Source organism: Equus quagga, chromosome 7 (assembly GCF_021613505.1).
Source record: "Equus quagga isolate Etosha38 chromosome 7, UCLA_HA_Equagga_1.0, whole genome shotgun sequence".
Classification (NCBI taxonomy): Eukaryota; Metazoa; Chordata; class Mammalia; order Perissodactyla; family Equidae; genus Equus; species Equus quagga.
In genome coordinates, this window is record NC_060273.1 from 89,053,648 (window position 1) to 89,073,756 (window position 20,109).

At 41.6% G+C, this 20,109-nt stretch overlaps 1 protein-coding gene across 3 annotated transcripts in view; it reads right to left on the reverse strand.

Annotated features, from left to right (window-relative positions):
* MEGF10 (multiple EGF like domains 10) overlaps positions 1-20,109 on the reverse strand; it is a 163,497-nt gene that overhangs the window by 21,612 nt on the left and 121,776 nt on the right. For all 3 annotated transcript variants that reach the window (XR_006889256.1, XM_046665459.1, XM_046665460.1), the window contains exons 11-16: positions 19,018-19,138; positions 18,065-18,228; positions 15,808-15,910; positions 3,304-3,450; positions 1,385-1,519; positions 729-857 (exon numbers count right to left, since the gene is read on the reverse strand). Coding sequence is in view for 2 of the 3 variants with exons in the window: in XM_046665459.1 (XP_046521415.1) it covers positions 729-857; positions 1,385-1,519; positions 3,304-3,450; positions 15,808-15,910; positions 18,065-18,228; positions 19,018-19,138 (799 nt within the window). In the remaining variant the exon portion in view is untranslated. The remainder of the gene's footprint in view (positions 1-728; positions 858-1,384; positions 1,520-3,303; positions 3,451-15,807; positions 15,911-18,064; positions 18,229-19,017; positions 19,139-20,109) is intronic.

Sequence of the window (20,109 nt, forward strand, 5' to 3'; positions counted from 1 at the left end):
AGAGTTGTCACTAGGGGCTTGTTTTCAACGTTAAAGTTCCCAGTTGTATGTAAGAATTGATCTATTCATAAAAACTCTTAATTGAAAGAGGGAGAAAATAATAAAATTAAATCATTAGGGATCAGTGCCCATTGAAGAGCAATCAGAACTTCACATAAAGTGTCTGTGAAATAATGTAAGATTATGGGGTAAAATGACTTGATTTATAAAAAAAAGAAATATTTCTTATTCATATTAATGCTTCAAGAACATAACTGCTTAAAAGGAGGACCACCTATAATTTCAATACGGTCACCCAGAAGGAAACGTGGCCCAACAAAGACAATAAATAAATCTGAAGTAATTTTAAAAATGAAAAAAATTCTCCCATAATTGTATGTACCATTTTTGCCCAAGAGCAAAGAAAAGATAATAGCTGACACTTGAAGTTCAGTATGAACCTAAGAAGGGATTTTCTGAGCACAATACCCTTACTTTACAGATGAAGAATCATTGAACAGTGAATAAGCAAAATGCTACCTATTTACCTTCTTTCTAAGACACTATTTGGATTTAAATATAGGACCACTGTCAAGAGCTCTTAATGGGGAAAAAGTCAGTTAAACTAAAGTAATGTGTATTATAATTTTCATATATTCTTTCTTGATTATATAAACACTCATACTCCAATCCTAAAGAATTTGAAAACAAACATAAATAGTTGGTCATTGTTCTCAAACAAGACTTACGCTGAGAGCAGTCACTGCCGATCCACCCCGGGTAACACTGACAAGATCTGTCAATAGGGTTGCAGGTTCCATTGTTGGTACAGGTACAAATCCCTGCACAGTTTTTCCCAAATCTGCCACTGGGACACACTGTGAATAATTTATAGGTCAGTAACTCACAATTACATCTCATCTCATAAAACTCTAGGCCCCTGGGACAGGAAATGACTTTAAAGGTCATCAACCCAGCTGCCCATTTAGTAGCTGCCTCCACTCAACAGCATCCTTAGTCCTGAATGGGCTCATTTTTACAAACGCATGAAGCCGAAGGTCCTTATTAAGGCATCACAAACCAGGAGACATCATCACATTTCTAGAAATCTGACTTCACGGCTTCTTGCTCAGGGAGTCAAAATTCTTCCTTATATTGATTTTTCATGGGAGGCTGTTTCCAATTAAAACAGATTTTAGAACAGCTCAGAGAATAAAGAGATTTTGCTGGAGTAGCAAGACAGCTTTTCCAAAGCTCAAAGTCATATTTACGGAAGTTGCGAACACAGCATACCAGAAGGCATCAAGAGCTAAGAGCTGAAAACGTATCCTTCAGGAAGCCTGAGGACGGACTCCATGGGGTCTGCTCATCTTCACATCTCTCTCCAAACTTGTGTGTGCCTTACCTTCATTGCAGAGGGCACCTGTGAAGCCAGGCAGGCAGTCACACAGGCCCGTGATGTGGTGGCAGGGCCCACTGCTGTGCACACACTGCGGACATGTCTGGCTGCAGCGATGCCCATAAAAACCAGGAGAACAGACTGAAAATAGAATGGAAATCGACAATTATCTTTCTTGAGATACGTTTCTCTCATATTACACATCAGAATCTAGTTCAAGTTTGGGTAAAAAAATTTTTTTCATGATACTGAGAATTTTCCAAATATAAAACAACCACCACCAAAAGGGTAAGGGTACCCTGTATTACAGTCAGCCTTCCATATCCATGGTTCTGCACCCACGGATTCAAGCAACTGTGGATGGAAAGGCCTATGACTGGTGCATCTGTACTGAATATGTACAGATTTTTTTTCTTGTCATTATTCCCTAAATAATACAGTATAACACCTATTTACATAGCATGTACATTGTATTAGGTATTATAAGTAATCTAGAGGTGATTTAAAGTATACAGGAGGATGTGCATAGGTTATATGCAAATACTATGCCGTTTTATATAAGGGACTTGAGCATCTTCCGATTTATGTATCTAGGTGGGGGCAGGGATCTTGGAAACAATCCCCTGAGGATATTGAGGGACAACCGTAATGAAAAGAAGCCACTAAATTCTGAATTCCTTGAGAGCAGGTAAATGTCTTAGTCCTCTTTGTTTACCCATTCATGGCCCTAATTGGCTGGAGGATTGGCATAGAGCAGGGACTTGAAGAAATTTTTTTTTTGTTTTTTTTTTGAGGAAGATTAGCCCTGAGCTAATATCTGCTGCCAATCCTCCTCTTTTTTGCTGAGGAAGACTGGCCCTGAGCTAACATCCATGCCTATCTTCCTCACTTTATATGTGGGACGCCTGCCACAGCATGGTTTCACAAGCGGTGGGTAGGTCCACACCTGGGATCCGAACTGGCAAACCCTGGGCCACCGAAGCGAAACATGCATACTTAACCGCTGTGTCACTGGGCCAGCCCCAAAGAATTTTTGTTGGACAAATAAATGAAGGAAGGAAATAAAATTTTAAATTCTAAGAAGGCCCAAATAAACACTCTTAAGCCATATGTTGATCCTTCATTCTTTAAGAGTCATTGCTGGCAATAAATAGATCTACAGTCAGAATTAAAAGATTCTTCATCCTCAACATGGTCCAGGTTAATGATTGTGATTGAAAAGTGAATAAGCAAAATGCTACATAATTAGGTTCTTCCCAAGACATTATTTGGATTTAAAAATAGGACCATAGAGCTCCTCATGAAAAAAAGTAATTAAAAAATTAGCATAATGTATCTTATAGTTAGTCATACATTCCTTTCTTGATTATATTTATAAAAGATATAGTAAAATCTTATGAATCATTTCCTAACTTAAAATTCTATTGACCAATGTTAACAGCTCCCGTTTTTAACTCTGCAATTCTATTTTCCCCATAGCACTGACTTTGAGACTACTAGCAGGATGTATGATTTGCCGCAAGGTTTGGCTGATGTTGACTTCTGGTAATTGAGGTAAGACCCATGCCAAAATTGCTGAATAAAATATTTACAGGTCAATGGATTTCTGGAACACCATTTGCAAGATTTAAGGCAGGATCAAGAAACATATCCTGATGATGATGCCAATGAGGCAAAGAAATCATTTCTGAAAAGAAATGGCTAAAGCCCCATCTGTTAGGTTAGTCCTGAAGGTTGGACAGAATAAAGCTCTTGGGGAAATGTTATCGAGGACAGCTCTGCATAAGACAGGGTGACCTATTACATTCTCCTCTGCCCTTGTCTGCAACAGAACATCACTACGAACTAGCGGTGGGACAGAGATAATTCTGTACATGGCACCCTGAGAAGGGAAGGCAGAAATTGTCACCTAATGAGTCACTTACTTCTCTGACAAGTGGTGCCTCGGAACCCTGGTGCACACTCACAGATGCCGTCGTCAGGGGAGCACGAAGCCCCGTTTTTACAGTAGCAGGGCAGGGAGCAGTTGGGGCCCCAGCGTCCCTCAGCACACACGCTGTCACAGTGGACACCTGAAACAACGCACACGGCAAAGCTGAGTGAGAGGCAGTGATGGCGGGAGCCTCTGGGATGCTAGGTCAGAGAAGGGACTAAAGTCACGGTGTCCAAGCTGAGTGATCACGGGCAGCAACCAGCAGGGATGGTACAAGGTTTAAAATCTACTTGTCACATCATCCACATCATCCACATCAATCGATCATCATATATTGTGTGATCATGTATGATCATAACATTAAAATAATCCCAGAACTATTTTCTATAGCATCACCAAAGAGAAAGAACAAAACACTTCTGTCGTACTGATTTTTCAACTTTAGGAGGAGAGAGCAAAAGGGAAGCCCGAGGGCACTCTCTATTAAAGGCAAAATTTATATCAAAAATACTGTATCATCTTAGCCCTCAGAGACTTCTCCCCTCTCCTCATTCTTTATTTTCATAGAGAAATCGATCAAGTGTAAAAAGATAACGAGAAGTTCAAGGTGGTTAAATTATTTTACATGAAGAAAACGCTCCCCTGGAGCAAGCAAATAAACAGTCTTAAAATATTCTGATGACACATTGTGCAGGACAGAAAGATACACCAACTTCTCCCACCAAATTCCTCTTTAAAATTTGATCTGACATTGGGCCGATACAGGCAGAATATCACAATGGATGTTATGTATTGCTGCTGTCCAAGCTTACTCATTATTCTGAAACATGTAGGTGTTTAACTCTCATCTGGAAATAGAGTAACTTTCGAGTCAGTCGTGAATGAACAACCATGCCTAAAGGAAACAAAGAAAACCCAAAGTTGCAAAAGTAAAAATAAAACCAGGTTTTATTTGAGGTAAATGGACGTCTCTTTCATAAACTCGTATTTGAAATGCAACAGGGGCCTCCTTCTTGTAAGTTAGAATTTTTCACTACTCAAAGAAATGCTCTTTGCATTGAGAGACAATAAGAATGAGTCATAATTAGTAGCGGACTGGCGACTGCTGGCCTCAGACCAAGGGAACACGCCGTAGGAACAAGCACGCACACACTCCAGGATTCCGGAACGCCACCACCATCCGGCACCAAGGGGGCTGAGAGGGCCGTGTTTTATATCTCAGTTTTTGCTTCTAAACTGATTAGGAGAAACGTTACCATGGCCCAAACTTTAACACAGAAGCAGCCCCAAACCATAACACGAACGTTGCTAAAATGTACGAAATCATTCCTGCTCAACCAGAACTCTGCTGTGGACTGCTCCTGTTTTCTCCTTCTAAAGTTGCCCACTTGTTAAGCAGGCATGAAAGCGCACAGGCCTCATTGTGTCTAGCTTGAACCCACAATAGACGATTATTTTTGCTTGGACTGCTGGCTAAAAAAGGAGATCAGGCCTCTTATAAGCCAATTGGGGGTTAAGTGTGCCCCATAGAACAAAATACGGAATTTTGGCCTATTATGATATTTTTTTCCCCTTGAGTTCACAAATATATGGTATTTTTTCCAAATGTCTTTTAAAAAACTGAGATGGAATTGCAAATTTTATGCTCCCCAAAAGTGATACGCCAGCCACGGTCTCGTCTGGCATTTTTACTCACACCTCTACCAGGCAAAAGCATCAAATGTACTGAGGAATAAACCACTTTGAAAGGAGGCTGCAAACCTAAAGTTTGTTTTGTGAATTTGAAGGAAGTACCAACAAGGGTAACCTGCTACGGGCTTCACTCTCTATGTGAAATACTCAGGTCCTCAGCTCTGGCAGAGAGCCAGGACTCCTGTTTCACAGCAGCAAAAATGGGGACACCTGCTCCATAGAGATTCAGACGACCCTGGCCATTTGGGGCTGGAGCCATCTAGGCAAATCCCAGTTAGGATTTTGGAGAAGTAGAAACTGAGCAATTACCCGGTTAATCTGAAAATCATCCTGAAAATCCTGATTTTTGGCACTTTTTTGTGGTGTGGGAGCTTGGAGAAGGAAGGAGATGCAGCCATTTAGGGTGATTTAGTTTATCTGCTACTTGCCAGATCTCTACTTTATATTACACTTAATAAATGCAGTCAAGATGGAATGGAGGACACGTTAGGTCAAAAGTACGTGCTGCTTTTTTACATTATAGATGATCATGATTTATGTATGACTTAGCACATTCTCAATTGGAGCATGTTAAGAAAAACGACTCTAGGCAGATTGGCAAATCTGAATAAAGTGATCCTTTATTTCCTACCTGATTCTTCCTCCCTAATAAGTTTGTCCAGCTGGTTAGCATAACCATCAGTCATAATCAACTTTACAGAGGTAATTTTCATATAAGTAACAAGGCCCACAGTAAAGCAAGGTGCTCCATTGCATAAGCTTGTTTCACACGCTCTACCTATCATCTCATTTCCAGAGAATCATAGGGAATTCTAGAGATCGTGTGTCACATCTTCTGTCTCCAATCACATAAGCATATGTCAACAGAACCAACCCTACTTTTAAATAACTTTTATTTTAGGATTGCAATGAAGTCTTTCCTTGGAAAGTAAATTATAAAAATTCCATCACCAACTCTCCCTACAAATTCAAGCCCTTTTCCTTTTCTCTATCATCACTAAAAATAAGTCATCATTTTGCAGACATTAATGCCTAATCCATTTGAAGACAACTATAAAGTATGTTTCAATCAGGGGACCGCTCCAGGGAAAAGTATGAAGCTATTTTTTCCTCCTGCTGCGCCATTTCTTCTATTGCTTCTCCTCCCCTTCAGACCTCTGTGCCCTCCTGTTATCTTGCCCTTCATCTTATAGTCAGGACAGGAGAAGATACATTTATTATTGCTGAGGTGTTACCTTCTCTAGAGAATATTAATATTTTAAGAGAACACAAGGGTCTAAGAAATAAATCTCTAATTGTGGAATTTCAGGTAGTGAGACTCACCGAGGGGGTAACCGGGTAAGTGCTTCTCTAGGTCACACTAGGTATATGGCTACCGACATGACCTCCCTGTCAGACCAACCCCGCAGTGAAACTTTCCCCAGGATAGGGAATTGTAAGTTTGCTTCAACCATTTTTTTTTTTTTGGCTGTGTGTGTTTGTGTGTTTTATTCCTTAATTATTTCCATTGATCTCATACTACGCTTTGCCAACTTTGCCGGGGTCCTACAAGACATCTTTTTGTTTCCTTGTTTGTCAAAGACAGAAAAGAGGATTCAACTCAGTAAGCATTCAAGGGGTCTGGCAGCTGCTGGCTTGCTGGCGAGAAGTTCCCTAAGACAGATCTCCAACTCCAGAGTGATAATGGCCCCAGAGCAGGCACACCCAACTCTGTCTGGGGATCAGGTTAGGGAAGGAAGTAGCTTGTGAAGGTGGAGGGGGTTCTAGGCTAACAGCATGGTGGGTGCAAGGCTCAGAGGCCCACCGCAAATGTTAGAGACAGCTGAAACTGGTGCTGGGAAGAGGAGAGGCATCAGCACGGCCAGGCAGTGGTCACGTGGAGAAGAGCTAAGAACGCCACGCTGTGGAGTGTGAGCTTCCTCCTGGTGTTAACAGGGACCAAAGAGACAATTAAATAGGAAAGCGGCATAACTGAACTTGTGTTTTGTGGGAGGGCAGATGATGGTTTGATGATGATTAGCCTGGAAGAAAGACCTATCAGGTGGCTATTTTGGGTTACCCAAGTGAAATGCAGGAGAATGCAGGGGAAGACGAAGTCCAGAGAAACATAGGCGAGAATGCGAGCGAAAGATCCACCCCTCCATACTCCACCCAGGGTAATTTATGAATGAGGGAGAGATGGTGCTGTTTTTGGTCACTACAGTGCCTAGCACAGTGAGGTGCTAAGCAAGTATGTGTTGAATGAGTCAATAAGCACTGTTCCTCTTTCCAACATGATATTTGGACAATTTTCCAACTGAATCGAGTACTCTATCATTCTTTACGTCCCTGAAGAAGTGCTGAGAAATGCACTCAAACCAGGAAGTCCAACCTATTTCTATTTTGTGTACTTAAAATCGGGAGCCTTCTCAGCTAAGGGGTTGGAAAGGCGTGCCTCGCTTATTTTGGAGAATAAGATATACTTTCATGAGCTAAGGTCTGTGATTTTAACATTAGCCCAGACTATAAAGCAATAGAATCATGGGATATCTTGAGGAAATTCTTTTGGAATATTTGCCAAGGTACAGATAAAGTCTTTAATACAAGTTACTTCAGGAAACAACTTCCTAAAACATTTGGAAGACAGGACAAAATAGGAAGGGGGTATCTCTAAATTTGAAGGAATCTCCAGTTCAATAGAAGCATTTTTTCCCCCCGATAAATGCTCTGACACTGATAAGGAGATCTGTGAGGGACTGCTTTTGCCAGGACAGAGGACAAAGAGCTCTTTGATAGCCTTCACAAGTTGCTAGGCAATGGCTGAATGATCGTGATAAACTTCAGCTAAGCAGCTCTAAAGAAATGTTCGTGCATTTAATGCCTGATGCAGTCTGCCAGCAGCCTCGATGTGAAATCAACATTCACTAGGCATTTGTGATTGCATGAATGTGGAAAATAAATCATCTGGGGTGTCATTATTTCCCCTCTCAGAGATAGAACCCAAACTTCTTGTCTCGCTTAATTGTTTACATTCCTCATGCCAGTATTGCAATATTTAGGGAGTTAGTGAATGAAGGAAATGATTTCGAATCAACACCTTCTTCCTGAGCAACAAGCTATTAAACATATATTAGAACAAAGAGAGACATTTGTTAATTATTGGGCTTGCTGATTATAAGACAGAGGAATTATAGCATTTAGTCATAATGATTTTTCTGCTTTTCTAATCCTCCGGCCAACAAAGTGGCAGCATCCTGTCGTCACTCCCTGGTGTCTCCACCTCGCATACAGTGTCTGCCACGAGGGAACGAGGGAATGAGAGCTTCCTTCTGCAGCCGGGAGCTGGTGCCACTTCATCTCCATGTTCCCAGCACCTAAGCATGATGGGTGCCTACAACTTGGAGACACTCAGCAAATGGTTGTTAAATTAAATCTTTCTATGGAAACTATGAATTTTAAAGACCCATTAAAAAGGGTCTGCTTTATATAGGTAACCAAGTTAGAAAAAACATCTTGATGTCACATAAATCAGAGATGTCTGCCTTTGCAGCAGCAAGACAAAACAGCAGAGAGCATGGCCTGCCTTAGTCCAGACCTAGATAAAAGTAAGCAGGTCAGACTGCTAGTCAGATTGGGAGATCTGGAAGCTGCGGCTTTTTCTGCAGCCTTTCTTTGGGGAGAGCAAGCCCTCTCTCCACCCTCACTTCAAGGATCCCATCTTCTACTTTTATATAACTCCTTTCCCCCAAGAGCTTGTTGCCAGGCAGACATATGCCTGTGCATACATGCTCTCCGCTCCCTAGTACCCTAAAGGGTCAGACAGTGTACGAGTCATTTGCACTTGTGGCTGATTGGGTGCATGCACGATAATTAAAACTCATTTGCACTGAAGCTGCACTCACATGTCACTGGACGAGGAAAGGTGGGTCTCCCCTTATAACAATTCGGGCCTCACTAAGCTATGGGAGAGATCACTTTGGGACAGATCAGTACCTAAAGCAGCCATTCACTCAGCTGGTCAAACCTGGTGTTTTGGGGAAACTTAGCAAGGGGGGCTGTCCTGGAGAGAGGCTGGAACGACTGCAGGCCGAGGTCTGCTTGCTGCGAAGAGAAGTTGCCTCTTCTCATAATCTTGACTCTGGGTTCTCCTTCTCCCAACGCCCCCTTCTTGGCTGGGCTCAGACAAGCACCCCGCCTCTCTTCCTACCCTTCTTTCCCCTCCTGACCATTATACCATGGCTTGCTAGTCCCTCTCTCTTTCCCAAGACTACTGGAGGTTGATTTAGTGTCCTAATCTCTTTTCTCTCAATTTAGCATTTAACTTTTTTTTCTGGTATGACTGCATACTCTAGTCTTTTGCCACTGGCGATGAGGCTTCTGTCACCGAAATCCTCCCCCAGACCCCCACCTCTTCAATAACAACAGTAGCAAGGCATAGCTGAGGCCAGTCTACAGATTGGTAACTGCCGCTGCATGGGCCACTGGGGAAAGTTTTGAAATGACAGACAAGGCCACCAAGTAAGGTTGTGCAGGTTGTACACTATACAAGAGCCCCTGACCAAAGCGCTAAGTCAGGGCAGAAATCCAGCTCACACTCTACTTGCCAAGTACATCCTGAGGGATTTCCAAACCTTTTCCAAATTTGTACAAAAGGTGCTTTATGGGCTGGCAGTGGCTCCATCCTCCTTACCCACCCTCCAGATTCTCATTCGGGAGGTGTGAGGTGGGGACTGGGAACGTACAAGTTCAAAGAGTTCCCAGGTGACAGTGATCTGAGCCAGGGCTGGGAACCAGGCTGGAGCCCGCATGCGTTCCCACACAGCTGGAATGGAATCTTGATTAGCTGTGACACCCAGTGAAGAGGTGTTCTGGCTGCCTGAAGTCAGAGCAGAAGAAAGACAGACAAGTCAGCATGTTTCTACTGTGTTTGGAAAATACTTTATAAAGCATATCACTCTGGACTCTGGAAATACACACACGCACATGCACACACACACGACTAATTACATTTCACTGACATCTGGAATTTCAGAATAATGATTCTGAAAGCCAGTCTCATTTTATAGCAGTGTGTGTGTGGTGTGTGTGTGTGTGTGTGTGTGTGTTCAGCAGAGGTGTGGGAGAAGGAGCCCAGGCACAGCCTATATCCTGGAAGGTGTTTCATTTTTCTCCATTTTTTTTTTTTTTTTACTGCAATCTGCCTCTTTCTGATAAGTAGACTTTTGGCTAAAAATGTCAACAAATTAAGGTTTTAAATAATTTCTATGATAAATGTGCATGTCTTTTCTTTGGAAAAATGGTACATTTCTTTTGGACACAGCATCTGGGATATCAGATGTAACTTAAGTGTTGGTTAATCTGTATGGTAGTACATTCTGAAGAATTTTTTTATTATGGTAAAATGGGATTATCAATTAGGAAATAAACAACAGTCTCAGTTCTTTTAGGAGAAAAAGACAGTCAGACATTAGAAAAGAAGGTGAAGTTATGAGGAGAGGTAGATGAGGCCCATGGTAAGAAAGCAAGCCTACTTCCATGGTGTATCACGTTAGCAGAGGACTGCCTCCGTTCAGGTGTGTCAGTTTCCTGTCAAGAGCGATAAGGTTCTCCTGACCTTTATCCCAGGCTCCACACCTGGGGACCTGCTCAGCCTTTCCCCACAGTGTCCTTGGCCGAGCACTGTGGATGCCTCTATACCACCTCCTCGACTTGGTCGGGGGAAGAGCTCAGGTCCCTGTGTTAGATTTCACTGATTTCTTCACAAAAGCCTCACTGTTACCCCACACACTGCTACCCTGTCCTGAGACACTTGACATTTCACCTAGAGCAATCTCAGCAACAGGGAGGAAGGAAACAGAATCACTTGCTTCCCTGGGCTTCGGTTCTTTCTTCAGCCCAAACCTGTCATCTAAAGAAAAGCAAAGCTTTCTTTCCCTTGAGAAAGGTCCTTATGAGGTAGTGTGAGTGTTGGGGATGGCCTCTGAAAAAACATCTCACAGCAGCCTTAGACACTTGCAGACCAACGACCCACACAGAAGACCCAGAGAAACAAGACATTGGAGCCATTGAAGAAAGGAGACAGTGGGCGACAAGTGATGGAGCAACATGAAGCTGCAAAGCTTCCTCCCCTTTGGAGAAGCAAACCAGTCACAGATGGACAGAGGATTACAAGATTATGTTGTGTGACAAAGCCACTGCATTCCCGCAGGAGTTCCACAGGTCTAAGGCCAGATGGGATAATTTGTCTTACCCCATGACCCAGACTGTGGAATGCAACTAACATATTTTCTGGCTGGCTTCAAGCCAAATCATATCTCCTCTTTTCTCATGTATACTAGAGTATGTCTTTCAAAGGCTGGTTCTAAATCATCAAAGCAGGTGGATACTTGAGCAGTGACTGGTGTGTTCAGGAACACCTCATATTTCCTCTATATTCATAAGACCAAAGTAGATTTGGTGGAGTATTGGTCAAAACAAACAATACGGCCTGTTAGGAAAGTTCTGAATTTGTCAGAAGATTACAAAAGCTATTTTGCTTCACTGCGGTCATTGAGAACTGAACACTGGTCACTCCATTGGAGAACTTCAAGAACCTTTGTGAAGTCACAAAATCTGGTTTAATCCTTGGTGTGATGTAGTTTTAACATTTAGCAACTGAGAGCCAAATAGAAACAAGGAAAAGTAAAATTTCATATCTGAAGTCAGAGTTATCTCAGTTTCTGCAAGTAAAGGATAAACTAGAGGGCTCGAAAGTCCTTGTGTCTGTGGGGAGTTCCTATCGACAGAAAAGAAAGTCCATCACACCGCCTTGCTCTGTTTCTCAAGGCAGCTCTCAGACACTAGGAATCAAGCACATGGCAATTCGTCTCAGTTGACTCCTGTCAGAAGTGAGAGATGCTCTCAACAAATTTCAAAAGATGGAGAGACATCACTGAAGAGGTTACTGATGAGGATCTGAAGAATTAATATTGTCAAGTTGGCAACACTCCCCACATTGATCTATAGATTCAATCATCATTAAATTCCTACCTTGTTTCTTTGAAGGAATTGACATGCTGACCCTAAAATTCATACGGAAATTCAAGAGACCCAGAACAGCCAATAAAATCTTAAAAAAGAAGACCAAAGTTGGAGGACTCACACTTCCCAATTTTAGAACTTCCTACATAGTTACAGTAATCAAAACAGTATGGTACTGGCATAAGGATAGACATATTTATCAATGGAACAAAAATAAGAGTCCAGAAATGAACCCTCTCACATTCACGGTCTATTGATTTTTAACAAGGGTGTCAAGACAATTCAATGGAGAAAAGAATACCCTTTTCAACAAATGGTGCTGGGACACCTAGATATTCACATGCAAAAGAATTAAGTTGAACACTTACTTTATGCCACATATAAAAATGAACTCAAAGTGCATCAAAGACCTAAATGTAAAGTGAAAACTATCAAACTTTTAAAAGGATACATAGGCATAAATCTTTCTTATCTTGCATTAAGCAATGGTGTCTTAGATTTGACGACAAAAGCATAAGCAACAAAAGGAAAAAACAGACAGACTAGACTTCATCACTATAAAATGTTTCTGCTGCAAAGGGCATCATCAAAAGGTGAAAAAATAACTCATAGAATGAGACAAAATATTTGCAAGTTGTATATCTGATAAGGGTCATATATCTAGAGTATAAAAAGAACTATTACAACTCAATAATAAAAAGACAAACATCTCCATTAAAAAATAAGCAAAGGAGGGGGCCAGCCTGGTAGCGTAGTGGTTAAGTTCGCATGCTCCACTTTAGTGACCCGGGTTCACTGGTTTGGATGCCAGGCATGGATCCCAGCACTGCTTGTCAAGCCATGCTGTGGCAGGCATCCCATATATAAAATAGAGGAAGATGGGCACAGATGTTAGCTCAGGGCCAATCTTCCTCAGCAAAAAGAGGAGTATTGGCTGCAGATGTTAGCTCAGGACTAATCTTCCTCAAAAAAATAAAATAAAATAAAAAATAAATAAAAATAAACAAAAAGGCCAGCCCCATGGTGTAGTGGCTAAATTCGGCATGCTCTACTTCAGCGGCCTGGGTTCATGGGTTTGGATCCCAGGGGTAAACCTATACCAATCTTTGGCCATGCTGTGGTGGTGACTCACATACAAAGTGGAGGAAGACTGGCACAGAGGTTAGCTCAGGGCTAATCTTCCACACACACAAAAAAGCAAAGTATCTGCATAGATATTTCTCCAAAGAAGTTGTACAGACGGCCAATAAGCACATGAAAAGATGTTCAACACCATTACTCATTGGGGAAGTGCAAAGTGAAAACACAATGAGATACCATTTCCCACCAACAGAAATAACTATAATCAAAAAGGCAGATAATAACAAACGATAGCATGGATATGGAAAAATTGGAACCCTCCTACACTGCTGGTGGGAAGATGAAACAGTGCAGCCAGTTTGGAAAACGGTTTAGCAATTCTTTTTAATTCTTAAAAAGGTTAAAAAATTACCCTATGACCTAGCAATTCCACCCCTAAATATATATATACCCAACATGTAAATACATGTAAATATATACCCAACATATATACATCCGTACAAAAACTTGTACAAGAATGGTCATAGCAGCATTATTAGTAACAGCCAAAAAGTGGAAACAACCCAAATTTCTATCAACTAATGAATGGATAATAAAATGTGGTCTATTCATACAAGGGAATATTATTTGGCAGTCAAAAGAAATGACATACTGATATATACTCCAATATGGATGAACCTTGAAAACACTATGTTAAGTGAAGGAAACCAGTCACAAAAGACCATACATTGTATGAATCGATACAATGTCCAGAATAGGCAAATCTACAGAGACAGAAAGTAGATTAGTGGTTGCCTACGGGAGGGGGAGAAGGGAGAAGACAGGGTTGGTGAGTTGGGGGTAAATGGGGAATGACTGCTAATGAGTACTAATGGGGTTTCTTTAGGAGGTGATGAAAATCTAAAATTGTCTGTGGTGATGGTTGTACAACTCTTTGAATATACAAAAACCATGAATTTTATGCTTTAAATAGGTGAATTCTATGGTATACGATTACATCTCAATAAAGCTATTTCATATACAGAAAGAGAAATTACTGGTTATCAGCACTCATCACCAGGGTCCTCCCATATAGTTCTCAGAAGTCTTCATCCATGCTGAAAATAAATCTCAGCATAACTGCCCTCTCCCCCAGCACTTCCTGGAATAAGTCTGTGTACGGTAGTTGGGTGCAGCAATTAAGAGAGCTGGCTACGTGCTGGGAGAGCCTTGCTGCAAATCCTCTTTCTCACATTTACTGACTCTGGGACCCTTGGTCAAGACACTTAACTTCTCTTGGTCTCAGCTTCCTCATCTGTAAAAAGGAGAAAATAACATTTCCTACCTCATAGAGTTGTTGTGAGCCTGCAGTAAGCTCTCAATAAGCATTACTTAATATTATTTCCCTAGAGTCTTCTTTGTATGCATTTTTTTCTAAAAGGTAAGATCACTCTGACTCCATGATTTCCTGAATGTGACATCTCTAGTATGGAGACATAAGATTCTCCTCTGAAAGATCCATCTTCTAAAAATATGAACCATCACTAAAGAGAATACTTGGCTTGTTACTATCAATTTCTCCTTTAGAGGACAAGTTAAAAACTGTTTACGAGGATACTGAATAATCAATATGGAAATAGCTCTGTCTTTCAAATTTCCCTCTCTTCTCTCTCTATATGTATATACACACACAAATATATTTATCTACAATTACTATATATATATAAATACACACATATATAAATATATATAAATACACACACACGCACACATTCACAAATGACTTCAAATGAGAAGATAATTTTAAAAGAAAGTTTTAGTTCAGTTATTTATCTCCAATCTAGTCTTTAGTTTAACAAGTTTTCACTCTAAATTGGCATATCAGCAATCAAACATTTTATTTTACTTTCACTGGAAACGGTCATCAATATATCCAGCTCATCCATCCCAATGTTCAACAACTTTTATATTGCATTTCCTTTGGTAATTTTTCTTAATAAGTCTTTAAAATTCCATTTTTTTGTCTGTTTTTGTCTTTTTAGGATAGGCTTGATTAGCGTATAAAAAAAGAACAAGCTCTCAATTTGCTTGGGCATTTGGTGCCTCTCCCAAGTCTGTACATCATGAGCCAAAACATTGGTCTTCTTCTAAGACCACTGCTAGTTTGATAAACTTCCTGGCTGAAACCATGAAATCATATGAATAAGGAACTTCCACCTGTGGTTGGAAAAATTGATAATCATATTATGATATCATTAACACTAATATAAGAAAAATAAAGTTTTAAAACTTTTTTATTTCTAGTAAAGAATATTTTAATATTTGCATATTAACCACATTAATATTAACATTTCATATTTTTGCCTCAGTGAGGTGAACTTAATTAGATTCTTATGGCTTACTTCAATCATTCTTTCCTCAATGCTCAAAAATACCACAAAGGTCTTGCTAAATTCTTCACAAAATTCACATTTTTCCCCTCTCGCTGGTCTGAATTCTGGTGGTTGGACCTTACAGGAAGGTTGAAGAGAACCACCCGGGCTGGTTGAACAGACAGCCACTCCTGGACTACACATCAATTAGACCCAGCAGTAGCATTTCTTGGGTAAAAATGTGTCACCTTACTGGAGACTACTGTAGTTTCATTTTTTTGAAAAGTTGACCCGTGTGTTTCTTTGAAATAGTAAAGAGCACTAGGCATAAACTGGCACATTTCCCATTTCAAGCAGTGGTCCTTGGCTCTCACCTGACCAGCCGGGGAGGCAGCGGCAATGGCCCGTGGTGGGGTGGCAGCCATCTGCATGGCTGCAGTCGCAGCGCTCGGCACAGTTCAGCCCATACGTGCCATCCTGCGTGGAAGACAGCAATGAGGGCATGGGAAATCCCATGATGGGGGACAAAAAGGGCCACAGTCAGCCATCTCAGATACGTCCCCTTCCTCTCCCAAACACCTCTCAGCAACATGCACCACAATCACCTCTTCCCATGTCTTCTCATCCCCCAAATGTAGGCTCCAGGAGGTCAGTGTTTTAAAATCTCTCAAACCTTAGTTTATGTCTGACATAATGGTTGGGACATACAAATGGTGAAACCAACTATGCCAATATGTTGAGATGTGTATAGGCAAATATGCCAATTAAAAGAATCTTTTTTATCTTATCGTAAGCCACAACTCATAAAAAAATATTTTCTTTTGCTCCCAAAGATTTTTATAAATTAGTCCAATATTCCCTACAAGGCATCCTATTCTTTACTGGAAAGGGTGGACCCTGATCCACATAGAGAAGCTCAAAATTTAAAAAGTATTATAGCTCTAATTGAATTAAGTTTGTTTCCAGAAGTTGCCAGTGGGATATGTGGAACTATAAGGAAAAATGAATGTCTTTTGTTACTTTTCTTAACTAATAGCCTCCTTTCGATAAAGTCTAGAGAACATGAAGTGTTCTGATTCAAGATCCTAAGAGAGCTTGGAGTACGAGTTGGCACCCCCTCCTCACTCATCTCCTCTCAGACTTTAACGTTTTCACTTGCACATCAGTTTTGGTGGTCCAGTGCAGAAGAAACTCTTCATGGTCTCGTGATCACTTAGTTTGTGGGAAAGGAATGGAAAGCTCTGCATTTACAAGCCCTGCTCTTCCATGCCAGATCCTGATGAACTGAGGGAGGGCACTACAAACCTCCCACACCACCCACGTACTAAGAAAAACACGACGTGCACAATTACCGTGAGGGAGGAACCTGAGAACCAGCATAAAACAGGTAGTGGGTGTTAGATGGCATAATCATTTGTCTAGAACTTATTAAAATAAAATAAACTATTTTTTAGGCCCCACTAATGTTTGATAGGGTTGCAGAGGAATTAGCTTTGCTACAATATGAGCCACTAAACCATCAGTCTTTGCTGATTTCCTAACGCTTCTAACATAAGAGAAAGGACAGGATGGTACCAGAGGCTTTGTTGGGTCTACAATCACATTGGGAATGAAAGGGGATCTTCACGCCCATCTCAGAGCACTGATAATTTGTTCACTGGTGGATGAGAGGCAGCAAACTAATTTAACTCTGTCCTAGGGGTTTGGAGGGCACGGACCAGCCCAGGGCAGATCCTCTCTGCCTTGGGAAATGGGTTGTACTTAATGAAGAGGAAGCCTGGGGAGAAAAGAACCTCCATGGAAGACCCTGTTCAGGGGGTCACAGTGTCATCTTGCCATTAGATGGTCTCCTGGAGGCAGAGAACACGCACCACTGAGAGAATGCTTAATGGCTCAGGAGAAAAGAATTGTGATAGGAAGAAAGAGTGAAGGAAAGAGGGAAAGAAACCAGCCAAGAGCTTCAGGAAGAAAGAGAAATCCGCATGTTACTATAGAATGCACTTCCCCTCTGCACCCTCTGCCAGCCCGCGAGAGACACAGTGTGGGATTTATAACGACGAATATCTCCAAAGCAGGTCAAGGGAAAGGAGTCGGCACAGAACTAGGGAAATCTTTGGAGATTCTTGTGACTCTAGAGATATTTATATTAAAAGACCGGCTGCTTCCAAAGCTTCTTTCACCCCTTGATGAGCATTTCTATGACACCATCCCACCCCCTTTCAATTCCCTGCCACTCTCCACCCCAAAGGCTGGAGGATTTCCATTATAATGGAAACACAATATTTGGAGAGTTGACAGGCATACACTGGGTGTTTGACAAATGCTGTTGACTGGCTGCCACAAAGAGATGGGTGGATGAGAACAAAGAAAATAGAGGAGGCAATGAGGGATGTGGGGGTAGAGATGAAGGAAAAGAAGGAAGTGATTCTCACAAAGCTACCTAAATTTCCACATCTACCCCATTTCCAATCCTATATCGGATTTGAGTTCAAGCACCCCAATTCTTCTAATAGTTACTGAGGTTCGGTTCACACTCAGACACTTTAAATCAGGAAAACTGCAAAAATAAGCTAACCCTCTGGCATCAGCTCCTCCCAGATCTTCCCAGTTGGGGCAGTGGTTCGGTCGTACCTGGCAGGGAAGTTCACATTTCTCCCCGTGCCATCCAGGTGCACACGTGCAGGTCCCATCCAGGGTGTTGCAGGCTCCACCGTTGAGGCACTGGCATGTTAAGTTACAGCCAAAGCCCCATGTGCCACTGGGACAGCTGATGGAGCAGACCACCCCATGCCAGCCTGCCATGAAAAGAACACCAGAGCATGTGAGGAAACAAAGGCTGCAGGCAGTTTGCCGAGCCTTTCCCAGCCACCTTTCCCTTTAGAAACATCTTGGAGATGCACAGCAGTGTCCCCAGCCCCAGAACACACAGCACTGGCTCTTTCATGTAAAGCCTCCATCAGAAATGAACAGAAGCACCCAAACATCCGTGTGTGCCGTGTGATGGATAAGGATGCCAACACTGAGAGGCACTACTGGGCTACTAGAGGAAGAGCTTTGGAATGGGGGCACCTTGAATGTATAATGATGGACACTTTGGAATGCTGAGTTTTGGGAAAGTGAAATATTTATATGGGAGAGAGAAGGAAGGTTTGTGTTTGACAGAACAATCCTGTCTTTAAAGCAGGACTCCATTAACCATGAACAGTGGTAGCCAGAGTCCTGGCTGCAGCAGCAACAACAAATAAATGCATTCTGACCCTCACATAAAATTGGTGCTTGGCTGCAGCTCTTGTCATGACCTTAGGCCAATTTAGGAGCACGGACACATGTCTGCCTGCTTACTCCTCCCTAAAGCAAACGGACTCACAGACTTTTGGAGCTGGCATCAGCTTCAGAGCTCACCTCATGTGAGCCTCTCCCTTGTACTCGCAAGAGCAGGAGAGCTCACCCTGGGTGAGGGCTTGCTGAGTTCAGGCACTGAATTTTGGCTCAGTTAGAGCTAGAAGCCCAGTCAAGGTTTCTTTCCTGTGACTTTAGGAGATAATAGGACCAGGATCAGATAAAAGACTCATTCACCCACTTACCGGCCTTGCAAGTACAAGACCCGTCCACAGGAGAGCAGACAGCATCATTTTTACAGCCGCAGAGAGAGGAACAGTTTATCCCATAGGTCCCCAGAGGGCAAGGGGTAGAGCAGTCAATTCCCTAGACAGGCACAAATAGGGAGATATGTGCAATTTTACCAACTGAAATAAGGCCAACACAAACAAACAAAAATCTATCTTGGCAATGCTAATTATACTCCCTCTCTAATTTTAACACCCTCTATTTTAAAAAGTTGCTATAATGTCACCACTCTACAAATTTTAGAGATTCAAGGGCAATGCTAGCTGCTAGCTACCTGCTAGGATACAGGATTGAAAAAGACCCAAAAAGCCTGCTGCCTTCATTAGGTTTCCTTTGCAGCAAATACAAAACCCTTTGTCCTTGTTCAGACAAGCAGATACATAACAATAAACTATAGCTCTAAAATTAGTCAATAAATAAACATAAATATGAACGATACATTAAATTGCAATGCTTCATAGACTTCCTTGTACAATATGTAATATGATTAGTGGATGAAGCAAAGAACAGAATACACACTCAGCCAGAAGCGTGATTCAATTCATTATCTGACAGTGAGCATTAAACATAGAAGTCAGTTACCAAAGGTGCCTGGAGGTCACCGTCTCTAAAAACAGAAGACTCTGAAGACAAGGCTAATTCAAGAGCTTGACCAAAGAACTGTAACACAGGTTAGAAAACCCAGTAAAGACCCTCTCAGCTCGGGGACTTTAGGACCCATTCGCTCTACATTATGTGCTCTGGAATAATCATCAACATTCTTCATAGTTTAATGTGCTCCTCTTTAAAACGGAAGAAAATAACTCAAGAACAACCCATCTTCCTTTAAAACAAAGATTCCTAACTGTAGCTGAGAAATCCTAGAAACTAGGCTAAATTCTGCTCTATTGGCTTACAGGCATATCTGCAAGGTGTACATTCTCAAAGGGGCCGAAAAACTTACTTACTACTAACCATCGAATGTAAATACATAATAAACGCTAACTTGATATATTATGTGCCTTCAAATTGCATGGAATTAAAACAAAAATTGTTGACAATAATACATT